Source organism: Rattus norvegicus, chromosome X, assembly GCF_036323735.1.
Source record: "Rattus norvegicus strain BN/NHsdMcwi chromosome X, GRCr8, whole genome shotgun sequence".
Classification (NCBI taxonomy): domain Eukaryota; kingdom Metazoa; phylum Chordata; class Mammalia; order Rodentia; family Muridae; genus Rattus; species Rattus norvegicus.
The window spans coordinates 72,583,424-72,607,646 of record NC_086039.1 but is presented as its reverse complement, the minus strand read 5'-3'; the positions used below and the strand labels follow the sequence as shown (position 1 = coordinate 72,607,646).

Here is a 24,223-nt window from a genome sequence, read left to right as displayed (position 1 = left end):
TGCACACAGGCAGTTCAACTGTAACTAAGATAAGTTAGCCAGGACATCCTCACCTTGGGTTCTTAGAATAGAGTTGGGTAAGTTTCACAGGATTCTCCATCAAGGAGAGCAAATTCTACTTAAACACGAAATGGTTTCAGCAAGAATACAAGATGGAGGAAGCTCTGCAGTGTCATCCCCTGTCATATGATACCAGCAAAAACTAGGCTGAGTGTCCCTGTCCCTGAGCACAAGAAATCCAAAGAATGAACGAGAAGATGCCTGCCGGGGATGACGAGAAGACAAGCCCAGCCACCACAAGGCTCAGAAATGTGGTTGGCCACCTGACCAGAGGCGCTCTGGAATGACTAGCTCCTTTCTTCCCCTTTCCCCTACTCCTTTCTGTACAGTGTGCTCCGGTGAGATGCGGAAGAGAGCAGGGCTCTTTTTGGTTTGATTTTTTTGTTTCGTTTTGTTTCATTTTTTGTTTTTAAGATGTTCTACCTCCTCAAGACTGCCGGCTCTTTAAGTAAAGCACATCTAAGATTTAATTCCTGTCTCTGTACAGTGGCCTCTGTGGTGACAGCTAGCAAAAACTCCAGGATTCTGGTTACACAAGCATGGGTGCTTAAGTTGGCCATGATACAAATAAGCTAGGAGATGTTAAGGGTGTTTGGTACCTGTCTGAACTGTCTGGTTGAAGGACAACATGGAGATTATTTCTACCTCCGATGGGTAATCATACACACACACACACACAAACACACACACACACACACACACACACCATCCCCACCACACACCACACTCTTACTTGGACACACACACACACACACACTCACCATCACTATCACACACCACACTCTTGCTTGTACACACACACACACACACACACACACCATCCCTACTACACTGTTGCTTGTACACACACACAGACACACACACCATCCCTACCACATTCTTGCTTGGACACACACACACACAAACACACACACACACACACACACACACACCATCCCCACCACACACATACTCTTGCTTGGACACACACACACACACACACACACATACACACCATCCCTACCACACTGTTGCTTGTACAGACACACACACACACACACCATCCCCACCACACACCATACTCTTGCTTGGACACACACACACACACACACACACACACACCATCCCCACCACACACCACACTCTTGCTTGGACACACACACACACACACACACCATCCCCACCACACACCACACTCTTACTTGGACACACACACACACACACACACACACCATCCCCCACCACACACCACACTCTTGCTTGGACACACACACACAGACACACACACACACACACACACACACATCATCCCCACCACACACCATACTCTTGCTTGGACACACACACACACACCATCCCCACCACACACCACACTCTTGCTTGGACACACACACACACACACACACACCCCATCCCCTCCACACTCTTGCGTGGACACACACACACACATCATCATCCCCACCACACACCACACTTTTGCTTGGACACACACACACACACACACCATCCCTACCACACTCTTGCTTATACACACACACACACACACACACACACACAAACACCATCCCTACCACACACCATACTCCTGCTTGGACACACACACACACACACACACACACACACCATCCCCACCACACACCACACTCTTGCTTGGACACACACACACACATCATCCCCACCACGCACCACACTCTTGCTTGGACACACACACACACACAAACACAAACACACACACCATCCCCACCATACACCACACTCTTGCTTGGACACACACACACACACACCATCCCCACCACACACCACACTCTTGCTTGGACATACACACACACACACACACACACACACACACCATCCCCACCACACACCACACTCTTGCTTGGACACACACACACACACACACACACACACACACCATCCCCACCACACACCACACTCTTACTTGGACACACACACCCACACACACCCACCATCCCTACCACACACCACACTCTTGCTTGGACACACACACACACACACACACACACACCATTCCCTACCACACTGTTGCTTGTACACACACACACACACACCATCCCTACCACATTCTTGCTTGTACACACACACATACACACACACACACCATCCCCACCACACTGTTGCTTGTATACACACACACACACACACACACACACCATTCCCTACCACACTCTTGCTTGGACACACACACACACACACACACACACACACACCATCCCCACCACACACCACACTCTTACTTGGACACACACACATCATCCCTACCACACTGTTGCTTGTACACACACACACACACACACACACACACACACACCATCCCTACCACATTCTTGCTTGTACACACACACACACACAAACACCATCCCCACCACACTGTTGCTTGTATACACACACACACACACACACACACACACACCATTCCCTACCACACTCTTGCTTGGACACACACACACACACACACACACACCATCCCCACCACACACCACACTCTTACTTGGACACACACACACATCATCCCTACCACACTGTTGCTTGTACACACACACACACATACACACACACCATCCCTACCACATTCTTGCTTGTACACACACACACACACACACAAACACCATCCCCACCACACTGTTGCTTGTATACACACACACACACACACCATCCCCACCACACACCACACTCTTGCTTGTACATACACACACACACACACACACAAACACCATCCCCACCACACACCATACTCCTGCTTGGACACACATACACACACACCATCTCCACCACACTCTTGCTTGTACACACACACACACACACCATCCCCACCACACACCACACTCTTGCTTGGACACACACACACACATCATCCCCACCACGCACCACACTCTTGCTTGGACACACACACACACACAAACACAAACACACACACCATCCCCACCATACACCACACTCTTGCTTGGACACACACACACACACACCATCCCCACCACACACCACACTCTTGCTTGGACATACACACACACACACACACACACACACACACCATCCCCACCACACACCACACTCTTGCTTGGACACACACACACACACACACACACACCATCCCCACCACACACCACACTCTTACTTGGACACACACACCCACACACACCCACCATCCCTACCACACACCACACTCTTGCTTGGACACACACACACACACACACACACATCATCCCTACCACACTGTTGCTTGTACACACACACACACACACACCATCCCTACCACATTCTTGCTTGTACACACACACATACACACACACACCATCCCCACCACACTGTTGCTTGTATACACACACACACACACACACACACACCATTCCCTACCACACTCTTGCTTGGACACACACACACACACACACACACCATCCCCACCACACACCACACTCTTACTTGGACACACACACACATCATCCCTACCACACTGTTGCTTGTACACACACACACACACACACACACACACACATACACACACACCATCCCTACCACATTCTTGCTTGTACACACACACACACACATACACAAACACCATCCCCACCACACTGTTGCTTGTATACACACACACACACACACACACACCATTCCCTACCACACTCTTGCTTGGACACACACACACACACACACACACACCATCCCCACCACACACCACACTCTTACTTGGACACACACACACATCATCCCTACCACACTGTTGCTTGTACACACACACACACACATACACACACACCATCCCTACCACATTCTTGCTTGTACACACACACACACACACACACACACAAACACCATCCCCACCACACTGTTGCTTGTATACACACACACACACACACACACACACCATCCCCACCACACACCACACTCTTGCTTGTACATACACACACACACACACACACACACACAAACACCATCCCCACCACACACCATACTCCTGCTTGGACACACATACACACACACCATCTCCACCACACTCTTGCTTGTACACACACACACACACCATCCCCACCACACTCTTGCTTGTACACACACACACACACACACACCATCCCCACCACACTCTTACTTGTATACACACACACCATCCCTACCACACTCTTGCTTGTACACACACACACACACACACACACACACACCATCCCCATTACACCCTTGCTTGTTCCTATGTGGTGTAGCAATTTCCTGTGAACTGAAATAATCTCTCTAAGAGAGGGGGGTGAGCATGTATCTCTTGCACGTACAAGACTCTCAGGAGTTTCTACCCAATTTTGCAGAAGTAGTAAACGAGAGGCTAGTTGAACTGCCTCCAAGTTTTTCCAAGAGCTCAGAGGTGTGCTTTTCCCAACTGTCTAAAATGCTCTTGAGTCAGAATCCGTAACTGACCACTCACCAGCACTCCTGGTAGTAACCCCAATCAAAGCTCATACCTGGTTCGCCGAGTTGAACTTTGGTGCAGTCATTACTTTTGTCTACTGTGGGCTCCCTTTCTGAGTCAATAGATGAGTATGTGTTGCATTCCCCAAGGAAAGTGTGTCACAACAAACTTAGTGCCCCAATAGTGACCTGACAGAAGCAAGGATGAGTTGGGGAGGAGCGATTGTGTGATCCTCTCTATAGACAGATAGCAAACCATACAATTGAGACTGTGCAAGCCAGGGGCCAGAGGCCGGGGACTCATCTAAGGAGGAAATTCCACACAGTAATCTCCTCACCCAAAACCACCCCCACCTCCAACCCATACGGTGTGCGGTGTGCGGTGTGCGCTGCTGTGCCTTTTTATTTACAGCATTGGTTTCGTGATTCCTGCCAGGAGAGGTGAGCTATGTAACTAAGGCTGAGCCATTGGGAGGTGGAGTGTCTGTGAGAGGGATCCCAGGAAGGCAGTCTTCAACTCTCTGGTTTGGGGTGGCATACCTGCCTAATGAGTGGAATCTAACATGCGAGTGTGGAGAAGCTGAAGAATAGTGAAAGATTTAAATTTTACTCTTTGAGAGCAGCACAGAAGAGTGGATGGAGGTTGCCTGGCTGCTGCTATGGACTGGAAATGCTTCTGGGGCAGGAAGTGCAGTCCAGCAGGAACTGTTTGTGTAAAGGAGGAATTACAAGAAAGGCAGACACAGCTAGCATCTTCCATGTTGATCACTGATTTAGCAGGTACATTTGATAGAAGAAAGGGTGAGGGGGTTGGGGATTTAGCTCAGTGGTAGAGCGCTTGCCTAGCAAGTACAAGGCCCTGGGTTCGGTCCCCAGCTCCGGGGGGGGGGGGGGCGGAAGAAAGAAAAAGAAAAGGTGAGATAGAGGTGTTGGTTTGCCACTTATTATAGTTGGTGAAAGTACACTTTAGTTAGAGCTAAAGAGGCCTTCCTGGGATCCAAGAAATTGGGAAGAACTGAAAAGTGAGAAAGAGGAGGGGAAGGAGACTTTGGTAAAAATGAGAAAAGACACTTAGGTCTCATCTTTAATAGAAAATCTGAGATCCAACTTGAGTGGGGGCGTTAACAATAGTCCCATACAAAAATACCTTTGATACCAGGGAATACTTAAGCCCTAAACAGTTTGAAGAAGGCTTTTAAAGAAGCAGTGAAAAATCCTGTCACTTCCTGGTTCATGACACTGGAGCAGATGGGAGAAGTCTGCCTGCTGTGGAGGCAGAAAGTCTGAGCACTGTAAACTACCCTTCTCCCTAAGACAGGGGCTTCATAACCTGAAATTCTGACGCATGGTGAACAAATGCGTAGTGAAAATAGAATTCTAAATGCAATATGCCAGACACAAAGGAATAAATATTGCACACGTAATGTTCTAGGCCTAGAATAGTCAAAGCAATGGAGACAGAAAGAGCAGTAGTTATCTGAGTCTGGGGTAGACCAATTTGGCAAAGATTGATATATATATACACATATATACACATATATATACATATATATACATATATATACACACACATATATACATATATATACAAACACACATATATACATATATATACAAACACACATATATATACATATATATATATATATATAGAGAGAGAGAGAGAGTAAAAGCATCTTTCATTATCAGAAACTGTCAATGACCATCTACACCTTTCATATGTCAGTCTTTCTGTTGTCATAGGACCTTGCCTCAGGTTCATGTTGGCTGACTGGGCAGAATGGAGATTGACGAAAGTTTGAATGACTGTGATGATGTCTCAATATACAAAAACTGACAGTGGGTGTGGCACAGGCCTGTAATCTCAGCTACTTAGGATGCTGATGCAGGAGGTTTGCAAATTGAAGATCTACTTGGCTACAGAGAGAGTCTAAGGTCAGCCTGGGCAGCCCAATGACATTCTGTATCAAAATAAAGAGCCAAAAAACAAAACAAAACAAAACAAAACAAAACAAAAAACAAAAAAATCAGTCTTAACGTTGGAGATGACAGGTTTTAATTGTTTTTGTTGTTTCGGTATTTTTTTTTCTTTTGGAACCTCTCTGCTCGTCTGTATCAGACTTTTCTAGGGCACCTAGGGCCTCACTCTAGATTAGTTTTATATAAGGATATATTGTGGCTAGTTTGGGTTTATATTCCAACCAATAAATGTTTTTGCATATTATATTGGCAATGCAAGTGACCATCTCAGTTTGTTATAATTAATGTGTTCAAAACTTCGTTTTGTTCTTGCTATTTCTTTAAGACAGGGTTTCTGCAGCCCAGGCTGGCCTGGAATTTGCATTTTAGTCCAAGCTGTCCTTTTATTCATGGATACCTGTGGACCTCAGTGCAGGTGTGAGCTACCACTCCTGTGCCCAAACTTATTCTCTCTCCCTCTCTCTCTTTGTCCCTCTGTCTCTGTCTCTCTGTCTCTTTGTCTCTCTCTCTCTGTCTCTCTCTCTCTCTCTCTGCATAGTGTGTGTGTGTGTGTGTGTGTGTGTGTGTGTGTGTGTGTGTGTGTGTGTGTGTGTTACACACTGGGGATTGAACTCAGGTTCTCAAGCATACCTGGTATTTTAACAGCTGTGCCATCCCTCCATCCCCTATCTCGGACACCCCCAGTCCCCCCAGCCCACCCCACCCCCATGCAGTGCCGAATTCAGGGTTTCTCTGTGAAGCCTTGGCTGTCCTGGAACTCAGAGAAAGGCCATCTCAGATTTGACCTGTCTTCTTCCCTAATCCTAATCACTCCTTGCTTAGTTTAAAGATACCCACCTGTTCCTCCCTTTCCCTTGAACGGAGAGGCTACTGCAGGGCTGCAAACTGCACTAATTTACTATTGCTGTGTATCAGGGAGTGGGTAGGCCTGGAAAATGGACAGAAGGTGGAATAGCTGGTTAACACTACAATCTGCCGCACATTCAGTTCTTCAGTTCATGGTAGTGGAAAACTTATCACAACATAACTTCAAAAATAACTGACTGTATTCCATCTGGACAGATAGGACAGATAGGAGAAAGTTTGAAATACCATAAAACTGCTTACCTAGGAAGCGCAAGGCCCGGGGTTCGGTCCCCAGCTCCGAAAAAAAGAACCAAAAAAAAAAAAAGAAATACCATAAAACCTCGGGTTCTTAAACCCGATCCAAAGAAAAGCAGTGAGCATAGGGCTGGTGAACTGATGCCTGGTGTTGACAAATGTGCACCCATTAAGTATTCGGAAAGTGAAATCAAAAGAAAATGAAGTGTGCCTGTATTTGCACAATCCTCAAGAGTGGCAGAAGTCAGCATGGGAGGAAGGTTGCAGTTTCACCTGTCCCCTGTCACAAGTAAGAAAGGACAATTGAGTTGTTTACTTCCTGAGTCTAAGGAGCTTAAGGAGTTTTCTTGCATGATGGATAGTTTCATACTAAAGGCCTTACTGATAACCTCCTCACGCTCATCAGTCGGGATGAATTAGAACCCATCCATCTTCCTACCTAGTTTATAGAGACATAAGAAACATCAAATCCCATTACACACAGTTGTGAGCAACCATGTGGTTGCTGGGAATTGAACCCTGGAAGCGCTCTTAACTGCTGAGCCATCTCTCCAGCCCCCTTAAGAAGTCTCTTTAAAGTTATTTCATCACTTTAAATTAATTAATTAATTTTTTTTTCGGGGCTGGGGACCGAACCCAGGACCTTGCGCTTCCTAGGTAAGCGCTCTACCACTGAGCCAAATCCCCAACCCCTAATTAATTAATTTTTATGTGCATTGGTGTTGTACCTGCATCAAGGTCAGTGTGGAGGTGTCAGATCTTGGAGTTACAGACAGTCGTAAGCTGTCATGTAGGTGCTGGGAATTGAACCTGGGACCTCTGGACGAGCAGTCAGTGCTCTTAACTGCTGAACATCTCTCCAGCCTTCATTCATTTCTATTTCTATGTATGTGTGTGTATATATATATGGCACATGTGTGTGGGTGTCCACAGAACGCAGAGGAAGGTGTTAGAGTCCCTGGAGCTGAAGTTGTGAGCCACCCAACATGGCTGCTGGGAACTGCATTTGAGTCCTGTAGACGTACACAAGTTCTCTTAAACACTAGGCCTTCTCTTCAGCGGTGCAGGTGAGTTTAGCTATGAGTAATTTAATTCTCTACACTTCTAGGGGGGTAAATGAAGGGTGTGGTTAGCAGAGTTTGGAGGGCTCGCTAGGAAAGTATCAAGTATTAGCAGGGACTAGTGTTTTCTGCTCACTTGTAGCTGGACTTAAAGCTTAATGCACTTTTGAAACGAACCATTTTATGGTATTCTAAAACCTATCTGTTAGAAAGTTAACAGGAATGTTAGTCAGGGCCATGCTATTTCGCAAAGTTCTTCTACTAACTCGTTTTTCTGGATTCTTGCTATCTCCACCCTCATAGCTGACTAAGCTTATAGGCCCCAGGCTGACAGGCTCCCTCCCCACATGCTGTAGAATGTTACCCTTCCTCTAAAATGCAAAGAAGGGACCCTCATTCGGCCATGTGGGCCTTATCTTTTCTCAGAGCCCCTGCCATGGTACCCTGTCCATCAATGACAATGATCTCTTTAAAAAAAAAATGGGGTTGGGGATTTAGCTCAGTGGTAGAGCGCTTGCCTAGCAAGCACAAGGCCCTGGGTTCAGTCCCCAGCTCCAAAAAAAAAAGAAAAGAAAAATAAATAAATAAATAAATAAATAAATAAATAAATAAATAAAAAGGAAAAAGGAAAAAAAGTGACCAGAGCTGGCATGAAAGCTAAAGGTCAGTGTGTCCTTCACAGTGCAGATTATCAGGGAGGTGAACTAGAAGGCAGCAGAGCCAGGAGGCCTCAGGATCATTTGGGGTCTACAGAGGAAAGAGAAAAAAGGGAGGAAACAGATGACCACGATAATGAGCGTGCAAAAGAGTGAGGTGACTGCCATTGTTTTCCAGAGTACACGAAGCTCTGCGTGATGATTTGGAAAGTAATGAGCAGAAGCCATCCGGATCCACCTGCAGTGCTTGGCTCCAGCCAGCCTGGTTGAAGGGGCCCACCACAGATGGCAGTGGAGAGCCCCCGCCCGGGATACTTTATGTGGATTCTGCTTTGAATCTTTCTGTGTTATGTGTACCTTCATAAATCACTGTAGTCGTCATTTTAACCGCTTCATTTTGAAATATTCATGGGAAAACTGTGTCAATGATTACCTCTATGATTTTATCCTCTTCTGAATTTGAATGTATACTTAACACTTTTTAAATTTTGTGTCTTCATCTTTCCATTTGACAAACACCCTTTAGCGGTTTCGTTTGTTTGTTTGTTTGTTTGTTTGAACTAATGATGAGAAACTAGAGCTGTTGTTTTCAATAAACTGTTGGAACAATTTTTCCATTCAGTTCAGTATTTATTTGTTTCATTGATTATAAGTTCTGTCTTTGTTTTATCCAAAAAATGACATTTAGGAATCACTGTCCCATTTTGGAGTCAATTTCTTTTACACTAATCTTGTTATTTGGTCCTCACTCCCCATGGCCCCCTACTGCCTCCCACCTGCCCCCTACTGCCTCTCACCTGCCCCATACTGCCTCTCACTGCCCCTACTGTCCCCCACTGTCCCTCACTGTCCCCCACTACCTTCCACTGCCCCTACTGCCCCTACTGTCCCCCACTGACCCCACTGTCCAGGGACAGCACCTCCCCTTGCCCTCCCCACTGCCACCCCAAGATCTGAGGACAGAAGGCTTTGCTAACAAGCTCTCTGCTGCTAAGCTAAACTCCCAACCCCTACTAATCTTCTCTTTTAGTTGTTCAGATCATTTTTTCACTTTTCCTATTATTTGCAAACTGTTACTCTCCTATATTCAAATTGTTTTTTTAATTAATTATTTTTCTTTTATATACATTGGTGTTTTGAGTGCATATGTCTGTGTGAGGGTGTCCTATCAGGACACAGAAGTTACAGACAGTTGTAAGTTGCCATGTGGATGAACCTGGGACCTCTGGAAGAGCAGTCAATGCTCTTAACTCCTGAGCCATCTCTCTAAACTGTTTTCTTTTACCTCGATGATTTACATTTCTACATGTTGTGCTAAAATATTATTAGTATGAGGCAAATACAATATAGCCATCTTGCACCCACCACCCAGATTTTCCAAGGAATCACATTTCCCATAAATAAAGCACAAAGCCCAAGCCATATTAACATTGCATGTTATCACACGCATAGACCTGGGTAATGAGCACGATAACGGAAAAGCAACATCAATACAATGACATCCCTGATGCTAATCCTTTACAATTTGTGGTAGATGAAAACAGTGCATTCTATGATGTTAGCATAAGAATAACATGGCAGGCCTGGAGAGAAGGTTCTGCAGGAAAAGGTGCATGCCACCCTTGAACACATAAAGACGGAAGGAAAGAACTGACTCCATACACATGGCACAGCGATGCACATGAACACTGACGACGACGACGACGACGACGACGACAACAACAACAACAACAACAAATTTAAAATAAAAAAGTATGAAATATCTATAACATTCAAGAATATTGTCATGAAAATGATGGGACAGTTCACAAAATGTTTTTTAAAAAAAGGCTTTGCCAACAGTACATTAGACAGAGGATTAACATTGACAGTTTCTTTATAAAGAAATTAAACACTTCAAAACCCACAAATTATCCAGTCAGTAAATGAAACTGAATACACACAAACGGCCAATACCTGAAAATGTGTCCATCAGGCTAAGCCATCAAGGAAATGCAAGTTGGGACTGCATTAGTGATGTGGGGAAAGGGAAACCTTTATTTTACTAATACAGTGACTCTGGAAGTCGCCTTGGAGTCTTGAAAAAATTCAAAGTAGAATTATCAAACCGGGCATATGCGGGTAATCCCAGCACTCAGGAAACAGGCAGGCTGATTTTTTTTTTTTTGTGTGAATTTGAGGCATATATAGACGCAAATGCTGTAACGAAACCCACTGCTTTGTTTGCTAATTCAAAAACAATAATTTCCAAGCCACTTCCTGAATTGGGAGGTAGCATTATTATGTTGTTATATATGTAATAGTGTGAATATTTTGTTCGTGATACTAAATCAGTTTGCAAGGCAGGTTTATGCCTGAAAGGTGAAGTCAGAACCATAGAAATTCTGTGAGCTTAAATGTAAGGCCAGCCAAAGATACACAAGACCCTGTCTCAAACAACGACAGCACCGCCACCATCACTGCCGCCGCCGGGAGCCGGTGCAGGTGCAGGTGCCATTAACATCACCACCACCACCACTACTAATACCACCACAAGGAAAAGAGTTAATGTATGCTAATTCCGTGAGTTATTTTATTTCACATGCAATTGTGTTTACTTCCTTAATACTTGGAAACAAGTTGTATGCTATAAAAATTAGTAAACTTAGAAGTTGCCTAAGCAAAGCAAGTCAAAGTAGAAATACTGTATAAAGGAGAACACATTAATAATCTGTAAGAAACATCAAAGGGTAGAAAAGACATTCCTTGGGTACCTAAAACAAAGAAATCAAAGCTACTACAGGGAAGCCAAGGCAAGAAATGGGGCCCAACTAGCACAAAGGGAAGTTAAAGGAGGAAGGGCTGCCTGCGGGAAGCCAAGACATCTATCCCAAAAGAAAGTGGTGATTCATAGCCACACTGGCACCACAAAAAGGGGCCTTTTCCTCTCACTACCTCTGCTGTCTACTGAATTTATCCCAGTCCGAGAGATGAGAAGATGCTACTAACCTCTACATCCTGCCTTTCCTTAGTATCCTTTTTGGTCACCAACTTTTATATAGTCATCGTTTTGCCTAATGACCCATTTTTCTTATTAGTTCGTAATCACAACAGGAACGGGAGAAAACTTAAAGAAAAACTGAAGATCAAATGATTTTTAATAATTTTTATTCAGACTACACAATTGAAAAATAAGAGTTGTCTGTTTTATTTATTTATTTTATTTTTTCCTTTTTTTTTTTTTTTTTTTTTTTTTTTTTGGAGCTGGGGACCGAACCTAGGCAAGCGCTCTACCACTGAGCTAAATCCCCAACCTGAGTTGTCTGTTTTAAGAGACAGAAGTTTCTTCTCTGTTTAGTCCTGGTTGTTGTGGAGCTCACTCTTTAGACCAGGTTGGCCTCGAATTTAATTAGTTTAAGACCGTAATTACAAAGGCCTTATTGTTTGTATGCAAAGCAAGTTTCTGAATTGCTTGTGGTATATCTTATCATAAAAGTTCTTTATTTTAAGCTTATATATTTGAATATATCTTTAAGGACTTCATTATTAAAAAGTTACTTCAGCCAGGCATGGTGGAGCAATTAATCCCAGCACTCGGAAGGCAGAGCAAGTTTTCAATTGTATAGTCTGACTAAAATTGGCAGATGAGACTTATTTTAGAAAAAACAGTATTATGAAGACTAGTCATAAAACAGAGGAGTTCAGAGAGACATGGTTAGAACATCTGTACAGGAGCCAGTGAGATGGCTCAGTGAGTAGAGGAGCCTGCCACACGGCCTGACAGTCAGAGCTGTATGTGCTCCCCCGAAAGCTATGAGGACTGATGTGCAGTGAGACTGATATTTTCACGCCACCCAATAACACAGGAGCCATTTCTCAGCTGATGCTACAATGAAGAAGTAATTTTGACTATCAAGCTTAATAATGAATTACATTTCTCTTTTTTCTTCTTTTGCCCCTCCTGGGGATCGAGCCTAAGCCCTCGTTCAGGTTGGTAAAAGCTCCCTGCCAGTGAATTACAAACCATAACAGGACGGATTACATTTCGTTTCTGATCCATGGGAGGAGTGAGTAAAAGAGCAACACAGGAGTTCGGAGGAAGTTGATTCCAACCTTGATGGGTGATCTTGGGGATGGCTCCAGATTTTAGTAGAGGAAGTAAACTCAGATATAGTGAAAATATCGAAGTAGAGTTAGGAAAGGAGTCTAAAGCTGTTAGTGAATTGTTGGTGTTGGAGGGATGGCTCAGCAGGTGAGCGCACTGGCTGTTCAAAGAATTAGGTTCCCAGCACCCATGTGGCAGCTAACAACTGCCTGGCCAGTTTCAGGGGATCGGACACTTTTTTGTAGCTTCTGAAAGCATACGCAAGTGCACTCGCGTGTACACACACACACACACACACACACACACACACACACACACACCGAGAGAGAGAGAGAGAGAGAGAGAGAGAGAGAGAGAGAGAGAAAGAGAGAGAGAGAGAGAGAGAGAGAAAGTTACCTAATTTTTGCAATCTTATGAACCAAACTTTACGGATGAGGAGTTTGCTTTCTTATAAGAAAAAGAACAGATTTCTTGAGATGCTTTTAAACACTGGGAAGTAAACGTTGCTTATATCATGAAGAATTTAAAACGTTGCATTCACTTGGCAGCACAGCAGAAGTGCTTCAAAGCACTGGCTGCAATTAAATTTCAGTCGTAGCGCTAAAGAGAAATCAACTGATGTAGAGAGTCAACTGATGCAGCAAACTATCTTGTTTTATTTCAACCAAATTTGCTCAGCTACCCCATCACTAGGGGTCAAAGGAGGCCCTGAATCAGAATGTCCTTCCAGCAAAAGAGTTATTCGAGCCAATGGCACAGTGTGCATAGTCTGAGGTAATGCTTTAGGCCATCCACAGAAAGCAAAGGGTGTTAGGGTCCCGTAGTGAGGGGGCAGTGTGCCCCAAGAAAGCCTCAAGTTTGTTGACATTACCAAATTGGGTTAAAAGGAGCTTTAAACTTAGTAGTTTGGGCTGGGGTGGGTGCTTAAAAAGTCCCAAATGCACTTTGAGACAAAGGGACAACTGGAAAAGTCTGCAGGACAATGAGCTTAGCGAGCATGTGACTTCTGTGGTATGGCACTGCTCAGCAGCTTCTAGGCCCTGACTGCAGGGGAAGCCGAGTGTGTCCTTGCCAGCAGCGCTCTCTGCTTAGGGCTTGGCTCCCTGAAAGACCCATTTCTAAGATGGATACACTCCTCACTTACACGACATAGGGTTTTCAGTCTCGTTTGTTTTCAACTTCTTCATTTAAGTAAGAAGAACAGAAGGTCATATTTTATAGAAAAGGTGGTGGTAGGGGACTAGGTGGCACTGGGATCTTCTGGCCACATCCTACTGAACTGTATCAGTATCAGGTGGCGGTCTGAATCAGAGGCTGGTATCTGAATTCATCCATCAGAGGGATGGTGCTTGTGTGTTGTGTGGTGCTTTAGGTAAATCTGGCTAGCAGATGGAGTAGAAAAGGACCTATGAATGTAAACATCAAAATGCTTATGAAAACGGTGACAGCTGGTATAAGCCAGTCAACTCAGGATGAGTTCTGAAAGCATTTCTTCCAGGATTTGATAACTACTTCCAGTTTCTGAAATATGGTCAGCTATGTTGCTGCAACCTGATCTAGCCAGAGTGACTTCCAGAAAAATTCCACTGCTTTTCCCCAAAGAGGCCAAGTCACCTTTTTTCTTGCCAAGAGATTTAGGCTTCTGTTTTGGAGTGACTCCTGCCAAGAACCTTACCTGATACCAGACCCATTTTTCATTTTTATTTATTTTTTCTTTTCTTTTTTTTTTTCAGAGCTGGGGACCGAACCCAGGACCTTGCGCTTGCTAGGCAAGCGCTCTACCACTGAGCTAAATCCCCAACCCCTCATTTTTATTTTTAAATACTTATTTTATACACATGAGTGTTTTGCCTGCATGCATGCATGTGTACCACATGACTGTGCGGTGCCTGCAGAGGTTTCGAGAGTGAGTCAGATCCCCTAGAACTTAATGAATTGGAGTTACAGACAGTTGTAAGGAGCTGGGACCCAAGATTCTCTGGAAGAACCAGCAAGTGCTCTTAACCTCTGAGCCAACTCTACAGGGCCAATCCTAGATTCCTGTTAAACACGGAGAAATGTTATTAAGGATTTCCTGTGTGTCTTGGGATAAGGAATAGTAGTGTACAAAGTATAGAGTTGAACCTCCTATTCCTGTGCCAACATTTGTCATCGACCCTAAGATTATGAGGAAAGGGTAAGGATTAATCACGTATCTTCTATCTCACATGTAACCAATCAAAGCATTGGTTATTGGGAGCAACATGTATGTTAGGGGACGGGGCATAAGAATATCAGGGTGAAAGTTCCAGTCTAGTTGATGAGGAGACAGAGGTCAAGGGGAAGAAGCCCTGTTTGAGCATTCAGATGCTGAGGCTAAGGGAGAGGAAGTGGAGTTATTGAAAGGGTCCTATTGGGGGGGTGTTAAATCATTCTACCAGGCTGAAAGGTAAGGGCGTCCCCATCCAATGTTGAAGTATGATGTTGGAGTGCGGGAGAGAGTCAGAGTACAACATTAGGGATCAGTTCTGCCACTGTGCAGCCTTCTCCAGGTTAGCTGGCCTGCAAGCTTCTGCCTGATTCTTCCTTTTTGTCTGCCCATCTCACTGAGATTATAGATGTGTGCCACTGTGCACAGCTTTTTCCTCCCTGGTTCCAGGAACCAAATTCAGGTTGTCAGACTAGCACTACGAGTGCTTTTACCCAGTGACCCAACTCCCTGGCCTAGACCTAAGATCTTGAACTAGAAGGCACGAGCTGTCTGCTTTCCTGCAAACTAGAGTAGGTGTACTATTGGAGGAGCTGGCTGGTTGGAGGGCCTACATCAAAGCAAGACTCCCGGAAGCACACACACCATGGAAAATCGCACAAGCTTCCAAGATGTAAACCCATGACAATCTGTTTTTTCTCTCTTCTCCCTCTTTCTTTTCCTCCCTGACACTTTTGACACATGGTACTCAAGCTGGCCTTGGACTCCATACGTAGATAGATGCTTATGACCTTGAACTTCCGATCCTTATGCTTCTACCTCCTGCTAGGATTATAGGCAAGTGTCCCCAAACACGACTTGAGAATTTATTTTCACAGCGATGCAAACATCATACAACTGGGGAAGGGTGATCTTTCAACAGAAGATGGTGAAACAATTGACCAGATTTAAAACAAAAAACAAAAAACCCAAACTTCTCATTCATTATGCAAATATGTATTCACACGAATACTAGATTGAAGGTAGAAAAGAAGCTATATGGCATATCTGAGGAAGGCTAAAGGAACGTGTTTGCGTTGTTTGGAAATGGCTTTGAAGGAACAGTCCTAATTCTAGCTGGTAAATCTGGACTTCTGTGCGTGCATGTCCAGCCAGGAGACCACGCTACAGAGTTAAACACAGAAGTGACCAGTTTTCCTATTGTCAAAGGAAAGTTTGCAAAAAGCAAATACTACCTCGACCACAGAGTCCTCTGTGTATTCATGTTTCCTTTCATAAATAACACAGATAAACTACATGGTGAGATAATTAAGCAGGCATCAGAATTATTATATACAAGTATTTTCTAGGTCACTGCTTAGTCCAGAAGCAATGATGTCACCAGTCAAAGGACACTCACTGCTCACAGTCTATCTTCAAAATCCATTTTGCAACAGGAAGTGCCCAGGCTCCTCATAGAAATGGCTGAGGATAGACAGCGCAGGCCAACTGCAAGGTAAGCACTACCATATTAGAGTACAGGAAGCATTTGGGAGGTGCTGGCCGCAAGAGCAGGGGTTCAGGCCATTCTGGACTACATAAGACCCTATCACAAAGGAGAAAGAAGTAGAGAGACTTTAGAGGGTAAATTGATAGTTATGGGCTAGAGAGATAGATCAGTGGTTAAGAGTATTGGCTATTTTTGCAGACGACCTGGGTTCCTTCCCAGCACCCACATGGCAGCTCACAACCATCTATAATTTCAGTTCCAGGGGATCTGACTGCCTCTTCACTAAGACATCAAGTGAAGTGTCTGGGGCATGTGTTACCAAGCACAAGAATAGAAACCATAAGAATTGAGGAACTTTGCTCTCTCTTCTGGGGTTTCCTCCATTTACGTGCTCGGGGCACACAGAAGGCTGAGGAGAGCACTAAGAAATAACCCCTGGACCATACACTTTGGGCATAAACAGTGTGGGGAGAGTTGGAAAAAAATACACAGACACAGACACACACACACACACACACACACACACACACACACACACACACCCTACCCAGATCTCCCTCTCTTACACAGAACAAAATCCTTCTTCCATACAAGAAGAGCAGCAAATATTACAGCCTCTGGCCAAATGTGAAAGCTATCTGACCCTGGTGAATGGACAAGAAGGGGTTAAATAAAACAACTCTGGGGAAAAGGTAGAAATAAATACTAAAATTAGGGGTGTGGGCAGGGGTCAGGAGTAGGGAGTAGGGACCCACCACAAGATCCAAGACTAAGATAATAATAAATTAAGCAGATGAGGCACACATACTCCCTGCCAGTCACAAGGCTAAGGGACATCATAAAGCACTAAAAATGAAGGCATACTACAGGAGTAAAGAGAGTTACATGGAGCAAGACCTCTGAGACACAGCACAGAAACCACCTGAGGGTGATAGTGATTTAGGAAAGCAGAGGCAATGACCCCCTGTCAAACGCCCTATAAAGATGGATCACTGCGAACGGAGCAAAGCAAACCTCAGTTTCAGCTGCAGAGCAGCGAGGCAGAGGCTTAGGCCAGGATGGAGGAAGACAGAGCCCAGAAAGATCCTCAGGAAAACTGATTAGGAACACAATGAGGGAAGGCAACGGCCTAAGGATGCTCCCAATCACAACAGAGAGGTGGGTGGAAAGCAACAAACAGGAAATTCTAACTAGCTGACAGCATCAAACTAAGGAGTAAGAACCACAGACCAGTTTAGCAGAGAAAACTAGTCTGACTCAGAGAGACTGAAGAAGAGCAAAAGTCTGCAAAGTCTAGCTTAATTTAGAAGCTCACATATGACCCCATTTTCCATAGGGAAGCAGAAAAATGTTTACTTAGGTGGGAGTAGTAGAGTCATTTTTATGAGAATTCAATACATTTAAGAGAAACATAGCGTGTGCTAGGACATAGAGTGTGTTGAGCCTATAAACCAGTGGTACTCAAACTACCATGGGTGACAACCTCTTTGGCAAACCTCTATCTCCAAAAATATTTACATTGCAATTCATAATAGTAGCACAACTACAGTTATGAAGTAGCAATGAAAATAATTTTATGCTTGGGGGTCACTGCCACATGAGGAACTGTATTAAAGGACCACACACAGCATCAGGAAGGTTCAGAACCATGGCTCTAGACAGACAACTGCTTTTGTACTACTTTTATGGAATAGTAAATGAAACCTCAGGGTAAGGCAATAATGTAGGACAAGGTGTATCTAGGTATATATAGTTTCCAGTCTTTCTCCCTGTGACACAAATCAGCTTAATGAAAACCTAAGGAAAAGCCAGAGATGGCGGTGCTTGCCTTCTGAGTTCAGGGCCAGCCTGGTCTACAGAGTGAGTTCCAGGACCACCAGGGCTACACAGAGAAACCCTGTGTCTAAGAGAAAAAAGGAAAGAAACTCAAGAAAGAGAATGAGGGGGGCAAGCGCGGGCCCGGCCAAGCCCCCCCCCCCCCCCCCCCCGGCGCCCGCAGCCCGCAGCCCAAGCGGCACCGGCCGCGGACAGAGCCCATGCGCCGGCCCAGTCGGCGCCCGTCCACGCACCCCGCCCTGCCCCGGCCCCAGCCCCGGGGGCAGTCGCGCCAGCAAGCGGTGGGGCAGGAGCTCCTGGATTGGCAGCCCCTGTAGAAGCGATGACAGAATACAAGCTTGTGGTGGTGGGTGCTGGAGGCGTGGGAAAGAGTGCCCTGACCATCCAGCTGATCCAGAACCATTTTGTGGACGAGTATGATTCCACTATAGAGGACTCCTACCGGAAACAGGTAGTCATTGATGGGGAGACGTGTTTAATGGACATCTTAGACACAGCAGGTCAAGAAGAGTATAGTGCCATGCGGGACCAGTACATGCGCACAGGGAAGGGCTTCCTCTGTGTATTTGCCATCAACAACACCAAGTCCTTTGAAGACATACATCAGTACAGGGAGCAGATCAAGCGGGTGAAAGATTCAGATGATGTGCCTATGGTGCTGGTGGGCAACAAGTGTGACCTGGCCGCTCGCACTGTTGAGTCTCGGCAGGCCCAGGACCTTGCTCGCAGCTATGGCATCCCCTACATTGAAACATCAGCCAAGACCCGGCAGGGTGTGGAGGATGCCTTCTACACACTAGTACGTGAGATTCGGCAGCATAAACTGCGGAAACTGAACCCGCCTGATGAGAGTGGCCCTGGCTGCATGAGCTGCACGTGTGTGCTGTCCTGACACCAGGTGAGGCAGGGACCAGCAAGACATCTGGGGCAGTGACCCCAGCTAGCCAGATGAACTTCATATCCACTTTGATGTCCCCGCTCCCCCAATTCTGCCAATCCCCCTGCCTGCAGTCAGTCATATCCTTTGTGCCCGACCCGGCACAGGCTCAGGACGTGGAGGTGCCGGATGCAGGGAGGAGGTGCTGTCAGAAGGAAGGAAAGAGGAGGGAAGGAAGGAAGGAAACGATGCTGGAGCCAGTCCAGTCCAGGGATGGTGGACAGATGTGACCAAGACCTTCGCATGGACAATTTGAACAGACTGTCATGAACTATCCCTGTTGCCACTGGCACCCAAGTCCTCCGCCCCTCTCAGCTCCCTTGGGCGCCTATGAGGGCACATGTTGAATCACAGTAAATTATTTGATGGTCTTGACTTGAAAAAAAAGAAAGAAAGAAAGAAAGAAAGAAAGAAAGAAAGAAAGAAAGAAAGAAAGAAAGAAAGAAAGAAAGAAAGAAAGAGAATGGAGGTAATTACTGTATTCCTCAGCAGAATGAGCTCTATACCCAGACCGAGGTATACTTTCCTAGTATCGTCTACTCCCATTTGGTACAGTAAACATAATAAAGCACCATATTTGGGAAGGGCCATTCTTGGACCCCTCCATAGGCTTCAAACGCTATCTTTACAAAAGGAAATATATTTGCGTCATACTTTGGGACAATATTACCAAGAGCCATGGGAGAGATGGAGGAGATAGTACAATGTGTAAAGTGCTCACATGAAGACTTGAGTTCAGATTCCGAGCACATTGTAAATGCTGGGCATGATGGCACAGTGCAGCGCCTGTGGGTAGCAATAGATGGCTACCACAGGCTTGCTGGCAACCAGTCTACCTGAAGGGACCAGCTCCAGGTTCAGTGAGAAACCCTGTGCATTGGCCACTTTTCTGTTACTGTGATAAAATGCGGTCAAGGCAACTTAGAGAAGGGAGAGTTTATTTGGGCTTACAGTTCCATGATGCAGGGGAGGCGGGAGGCGGCAGGCGGCAGGCACGGTAGCTGGAGCAGCAGCTGGGAAGTTGGACATCTTGAACTGCGAGCATGAAACAGAGACAGTGAAGTCAAAATGGCTGCAGATCTTTAAACCCTCAAAAGCCTGCCTCCAGTGACATAATAATTCCTTCAACGAGGCTGTTCCTCCATAGCCTTTCCAAACAATGGCACCAACTAGGGACCAGTTATTTCAATGCCTGAGACTATGGTAGACATTCAAATGACCACATCCTATCTCAAAAACATAAGGTAGGGTTGAAGGTCCATTCCCAGCACCTCACCTACAAGACACCTATAGATAGGTGTTTTACAACTGTCAACAACTGCATTTCTGGGGATCCAGTTCCCTTTTCCTGTCTCCCCTGGGCATCTAGCACATAAGTGGTATGCAGACATACATGCAGACAAACCCTTACCTATGAAATACATAAATTTAAAGACTGCTGGCTGTGGTAGTGCATAATGTTAATCCCAGCACTCTGGAGGCAGAGGCAGAGGCAGGTAGATTTCTGTAAGTTCGAGGCCAGCACGGTCGGTCAACAGAGTGTGTTTTAGGCAGCCAGGGCTACATAGAGAGACCCTGTTTCAAAGTTAAACGTTAAAATTAAAAACAAAGCCCTTAGGGTGACATCAAGGATGTATTATAAGTAATAAGCACATTAGCTGAAGTCCTGCCAAATCATGAAATGAAAAAAGTAGACTATACCAATAAACCCTAAAAAAAATAGGAAGATACACTCTTCAAAATCACTGAGACGCACTAAGATGAGCAGGGTATAGTTCATCAAGCCTATACCCCTGCATTCTGGAAGCTGAGAAAGAATAATGCTGTGAGTTTGAGGCAGGCCTAAGCTACTAGTGATGTGCAGGCTGGCCTGCATTGCAGAGTAGGACCTTGTCTCAGAAACAGCCTCCAAGGAAAGAAATCGCTGCAACAGATTACCGAAAAGTTTCAAGTTTCAACGAAACCTGCAAGTATACAAGGAAATAAGAGGTGGAATTTGTACAAGGAACACAAAGCTTAGTGACAGAAAATGACTTAAGAAAACACAGTTCACACTGGACGAATGTCTGGGACTGCTGAGGAGAACAGGAGCTAAAAACTGCTCACACTGTTTAGGGCATGAACCTTGAAAGCAACGGTTCCAAGTTCTATCCTTGGCCAGAAACTGGGAGGTAACCTTGCTCCTGCCTTGGCAGGAGACCAGAATGCAAAACTGACCACTATCATAAGAGAAAGAGAAAATACTTTATGAATATCAGCAGTTAAAGAACAGTCCCCAGAACACCCCATACTAAGTCTGACCAACGGATCCTCTGGCCGGCAATGGTGATGGTAAGGCTTGCTAAATGAAAACAAAAGGAAGTGATTCCTTGGGAAACAAAAATGATCATAGTTGGGTTATACGACAAAGACCAGCAGAAGCACATTTATCTATTGTAGAAACCAAATCCATAGACTGGAGAGATGGCTCAGTGGTTAAGAGCCCTGACTGCTTTCCAGAGGTCCTGAGTTCAATTCCCAGCAACCACATAGTGGTTCACAACAATCTGTAATGGGATCTGATGCTCTCTTCTGGTGTCTGAAGATAGCTACAGTGTACTTATATATAATAAATAAATAAATCTTTAAAAAAAGAGAGAAAGAAAACAAATCCATGATATAAGGCCTCCACCATGCACAACATATCATCAGGTTAGTCTCCTTTCAACACCAGCTCTCCAGGCAGGCCTTGTGGCTCTTGTTTGTAATCTGAACAAGAGGGAGGCTCAGTCAGGAAAAGTGCTGCCAGTGCAAGGACCATTCAACGTGGTGCATGCTATGTAGTCTGTGCTACAGAGTAAAACTTTCATCTGTAAACAGAAACAAACAAACAACGAAAACCCCGGCTTTCCTAAAACAAAAGAAAAGCAAAAGCCACTTCCCAACTATTGGTCCAGGTTATCCTGATGACCAAAACCAAAGAGAATACAAACAAGTAAAAGAAAATCAAAAATACCAATCAGTATTGCTTGGGTACAAAGCCTGTAACAAAATATTAAATTAAATACCACATAAAAGAAATTAGAGCTTGGAAGATATCTCGGTGGGTTAAATGTTTTCTGTGTACTTGTGAGGGCTTGCTTAGGATCACCCAAAATCATTTTTTAAGGCAGTGGGACAGCATCTGTTAATTGTGCTGGGAGGTAGAGACGGTCAGATCACAGGGCTTGTAAGAAAAGGACATACTACAGGCAAATGTAGTTTATTGCCAGACCACCGGGGAGGTTCAAAGTTTTAAAAATCAATCCATATGAGCCAGGCATGATGGAACAAACCTGTAATCCTAGCCCCTGAAGCTGAGGCAGAAGGATTGGGAGTTCAAGGGTAACCTAGGCTACAAGTAAGACTGTATCTTAAATTTTAATTAATTATTTTACAAACCTGGGTTGGGAACACAGGTCAGTGAAGAGTGCTTGCAAAGCACACTCCAGTCTTAACCCACCATTGCTGAAGTGATTGTGGTAAGGCCATCTTACCTTGATCTTACCCTGACTCCACTTTGTTCAGGTTCTTTTTCAGCCCTTAACCCCCTAAAAAGTCCTGTCTATCTTGGCAGCAATTTGGAACTTTTCACGACCCTGACTTATGGCCCAGATGAATGACAAACATATCAGCTGACTATATAAGCAAAAGAAACGTTACCAGGTTCCCACATCTGCCAATGATGTCATTGTGGTACCTTTGAGCTTCGGTGCTCCTTGGGGCAATAGTCTGAGCTCTGTTGCAAGCTCATAAAAGACTCTAGTTTGGCCTTCTATGCTTAGTGCTTTAGAACAGTTTTGCTTGGGCTATAAATTTTCCATATCAACAGTTGAAAGAAGAAACACAATTATATCAACAGATGTATTTTTAAAAATCCAATATTTATCTATTTATTATAAATTATAAATTTATTTAATAAATTTTAAATTATAAAATTATTTATGCGTATGCATCATTTTGTGTGTATGTGTGTTCATATGTATGTGCATGTGTGTGTGCGAGGCCAGAGGTTGATGCTGTGTCATTTTCCATCACTCTTCAATGTTAGTTTTTGAGGCAAGGTCTCAGAGAGCTTAAAGTCCATTACTTGGCTAGGCTGGCCAGCAAGCTACAGTATCCACTTGTCTTTGACACCCTCACTCAACTGGAGTCACAGTGCCATGCCTCCGTGCCCAATGTGGTACTCAGATGCTTGCAACCCAAGCACTTTCCAATAGAGCCATTTCCCCAGCCTCCTCCCGAGCAATGTTCTTTCATGATAAAATTTGTCGGTGGAGGGGCTGGAGAGATGGTTTAGTGATCAGGACTGGTTCCTGGTCTTGCAAAGGACTGGGTTTCAGCTCCCCGCAGCCATATGCAGCAGCTAGAACTGATGCTGAAGGTCCCTTGTTACACAGTCAGCATCTTGTTACTGAGGCACT

General features: G+C 44.8%; 1 protein-coding gene and 1 long non-coding RNA gene across 4 annotated transcripts in view; one reads left to right on the top strand and one right to left on the bottom strand.

The window, feature by feature from the left end:
* Jpx (JPX transcript, XIST activator) overlaps positions 1-24,223 on the bottom strand; it is a 153,725-nt gene that overhangs the window by 123,241 nt on the left and 6,261 nt on the right. For all 3 annotated transcript variants that reach the window (XR_597655.4, XR_010061437.1, XR_597649.4), the window contains exon 2: positions 20,733-20,816. This is a non-coding gene — a long non-coding RNA (JPX transcript, XIST activator). The remainder of the gene's footprint in view (positions 1-20,732; positions 20,817-24,223) is intronic.
* Positions 19,007-20,153, top strand: Hrasl1 (HRas proto-oncogene, GTPase like 1). Its single transcript, NM_001408999.1, has 2 exons — positions 19,007-19,742; positions 19,889-20,153. Exon 1 carries the CDS (start codon positions 19,167-19,169, stop codon positions 19,734-19,736), a length of 570 nt encoding a protein of 189 aa, NP_001395928.1. The 5' UTR covers positions 19,007-19,166; the 3' UTR covers positions 19,737-19,742; positions 19,889-20,153.

Coding starts and splice junctions, on each gene's coding strand:
- Hrasl1 (NM_001408999.1), top strand. CDS start 19,167: ATGACAGAATACAAGCTTGTGGTGGTGGGTGCTGGAGGCGTGGGAAAG.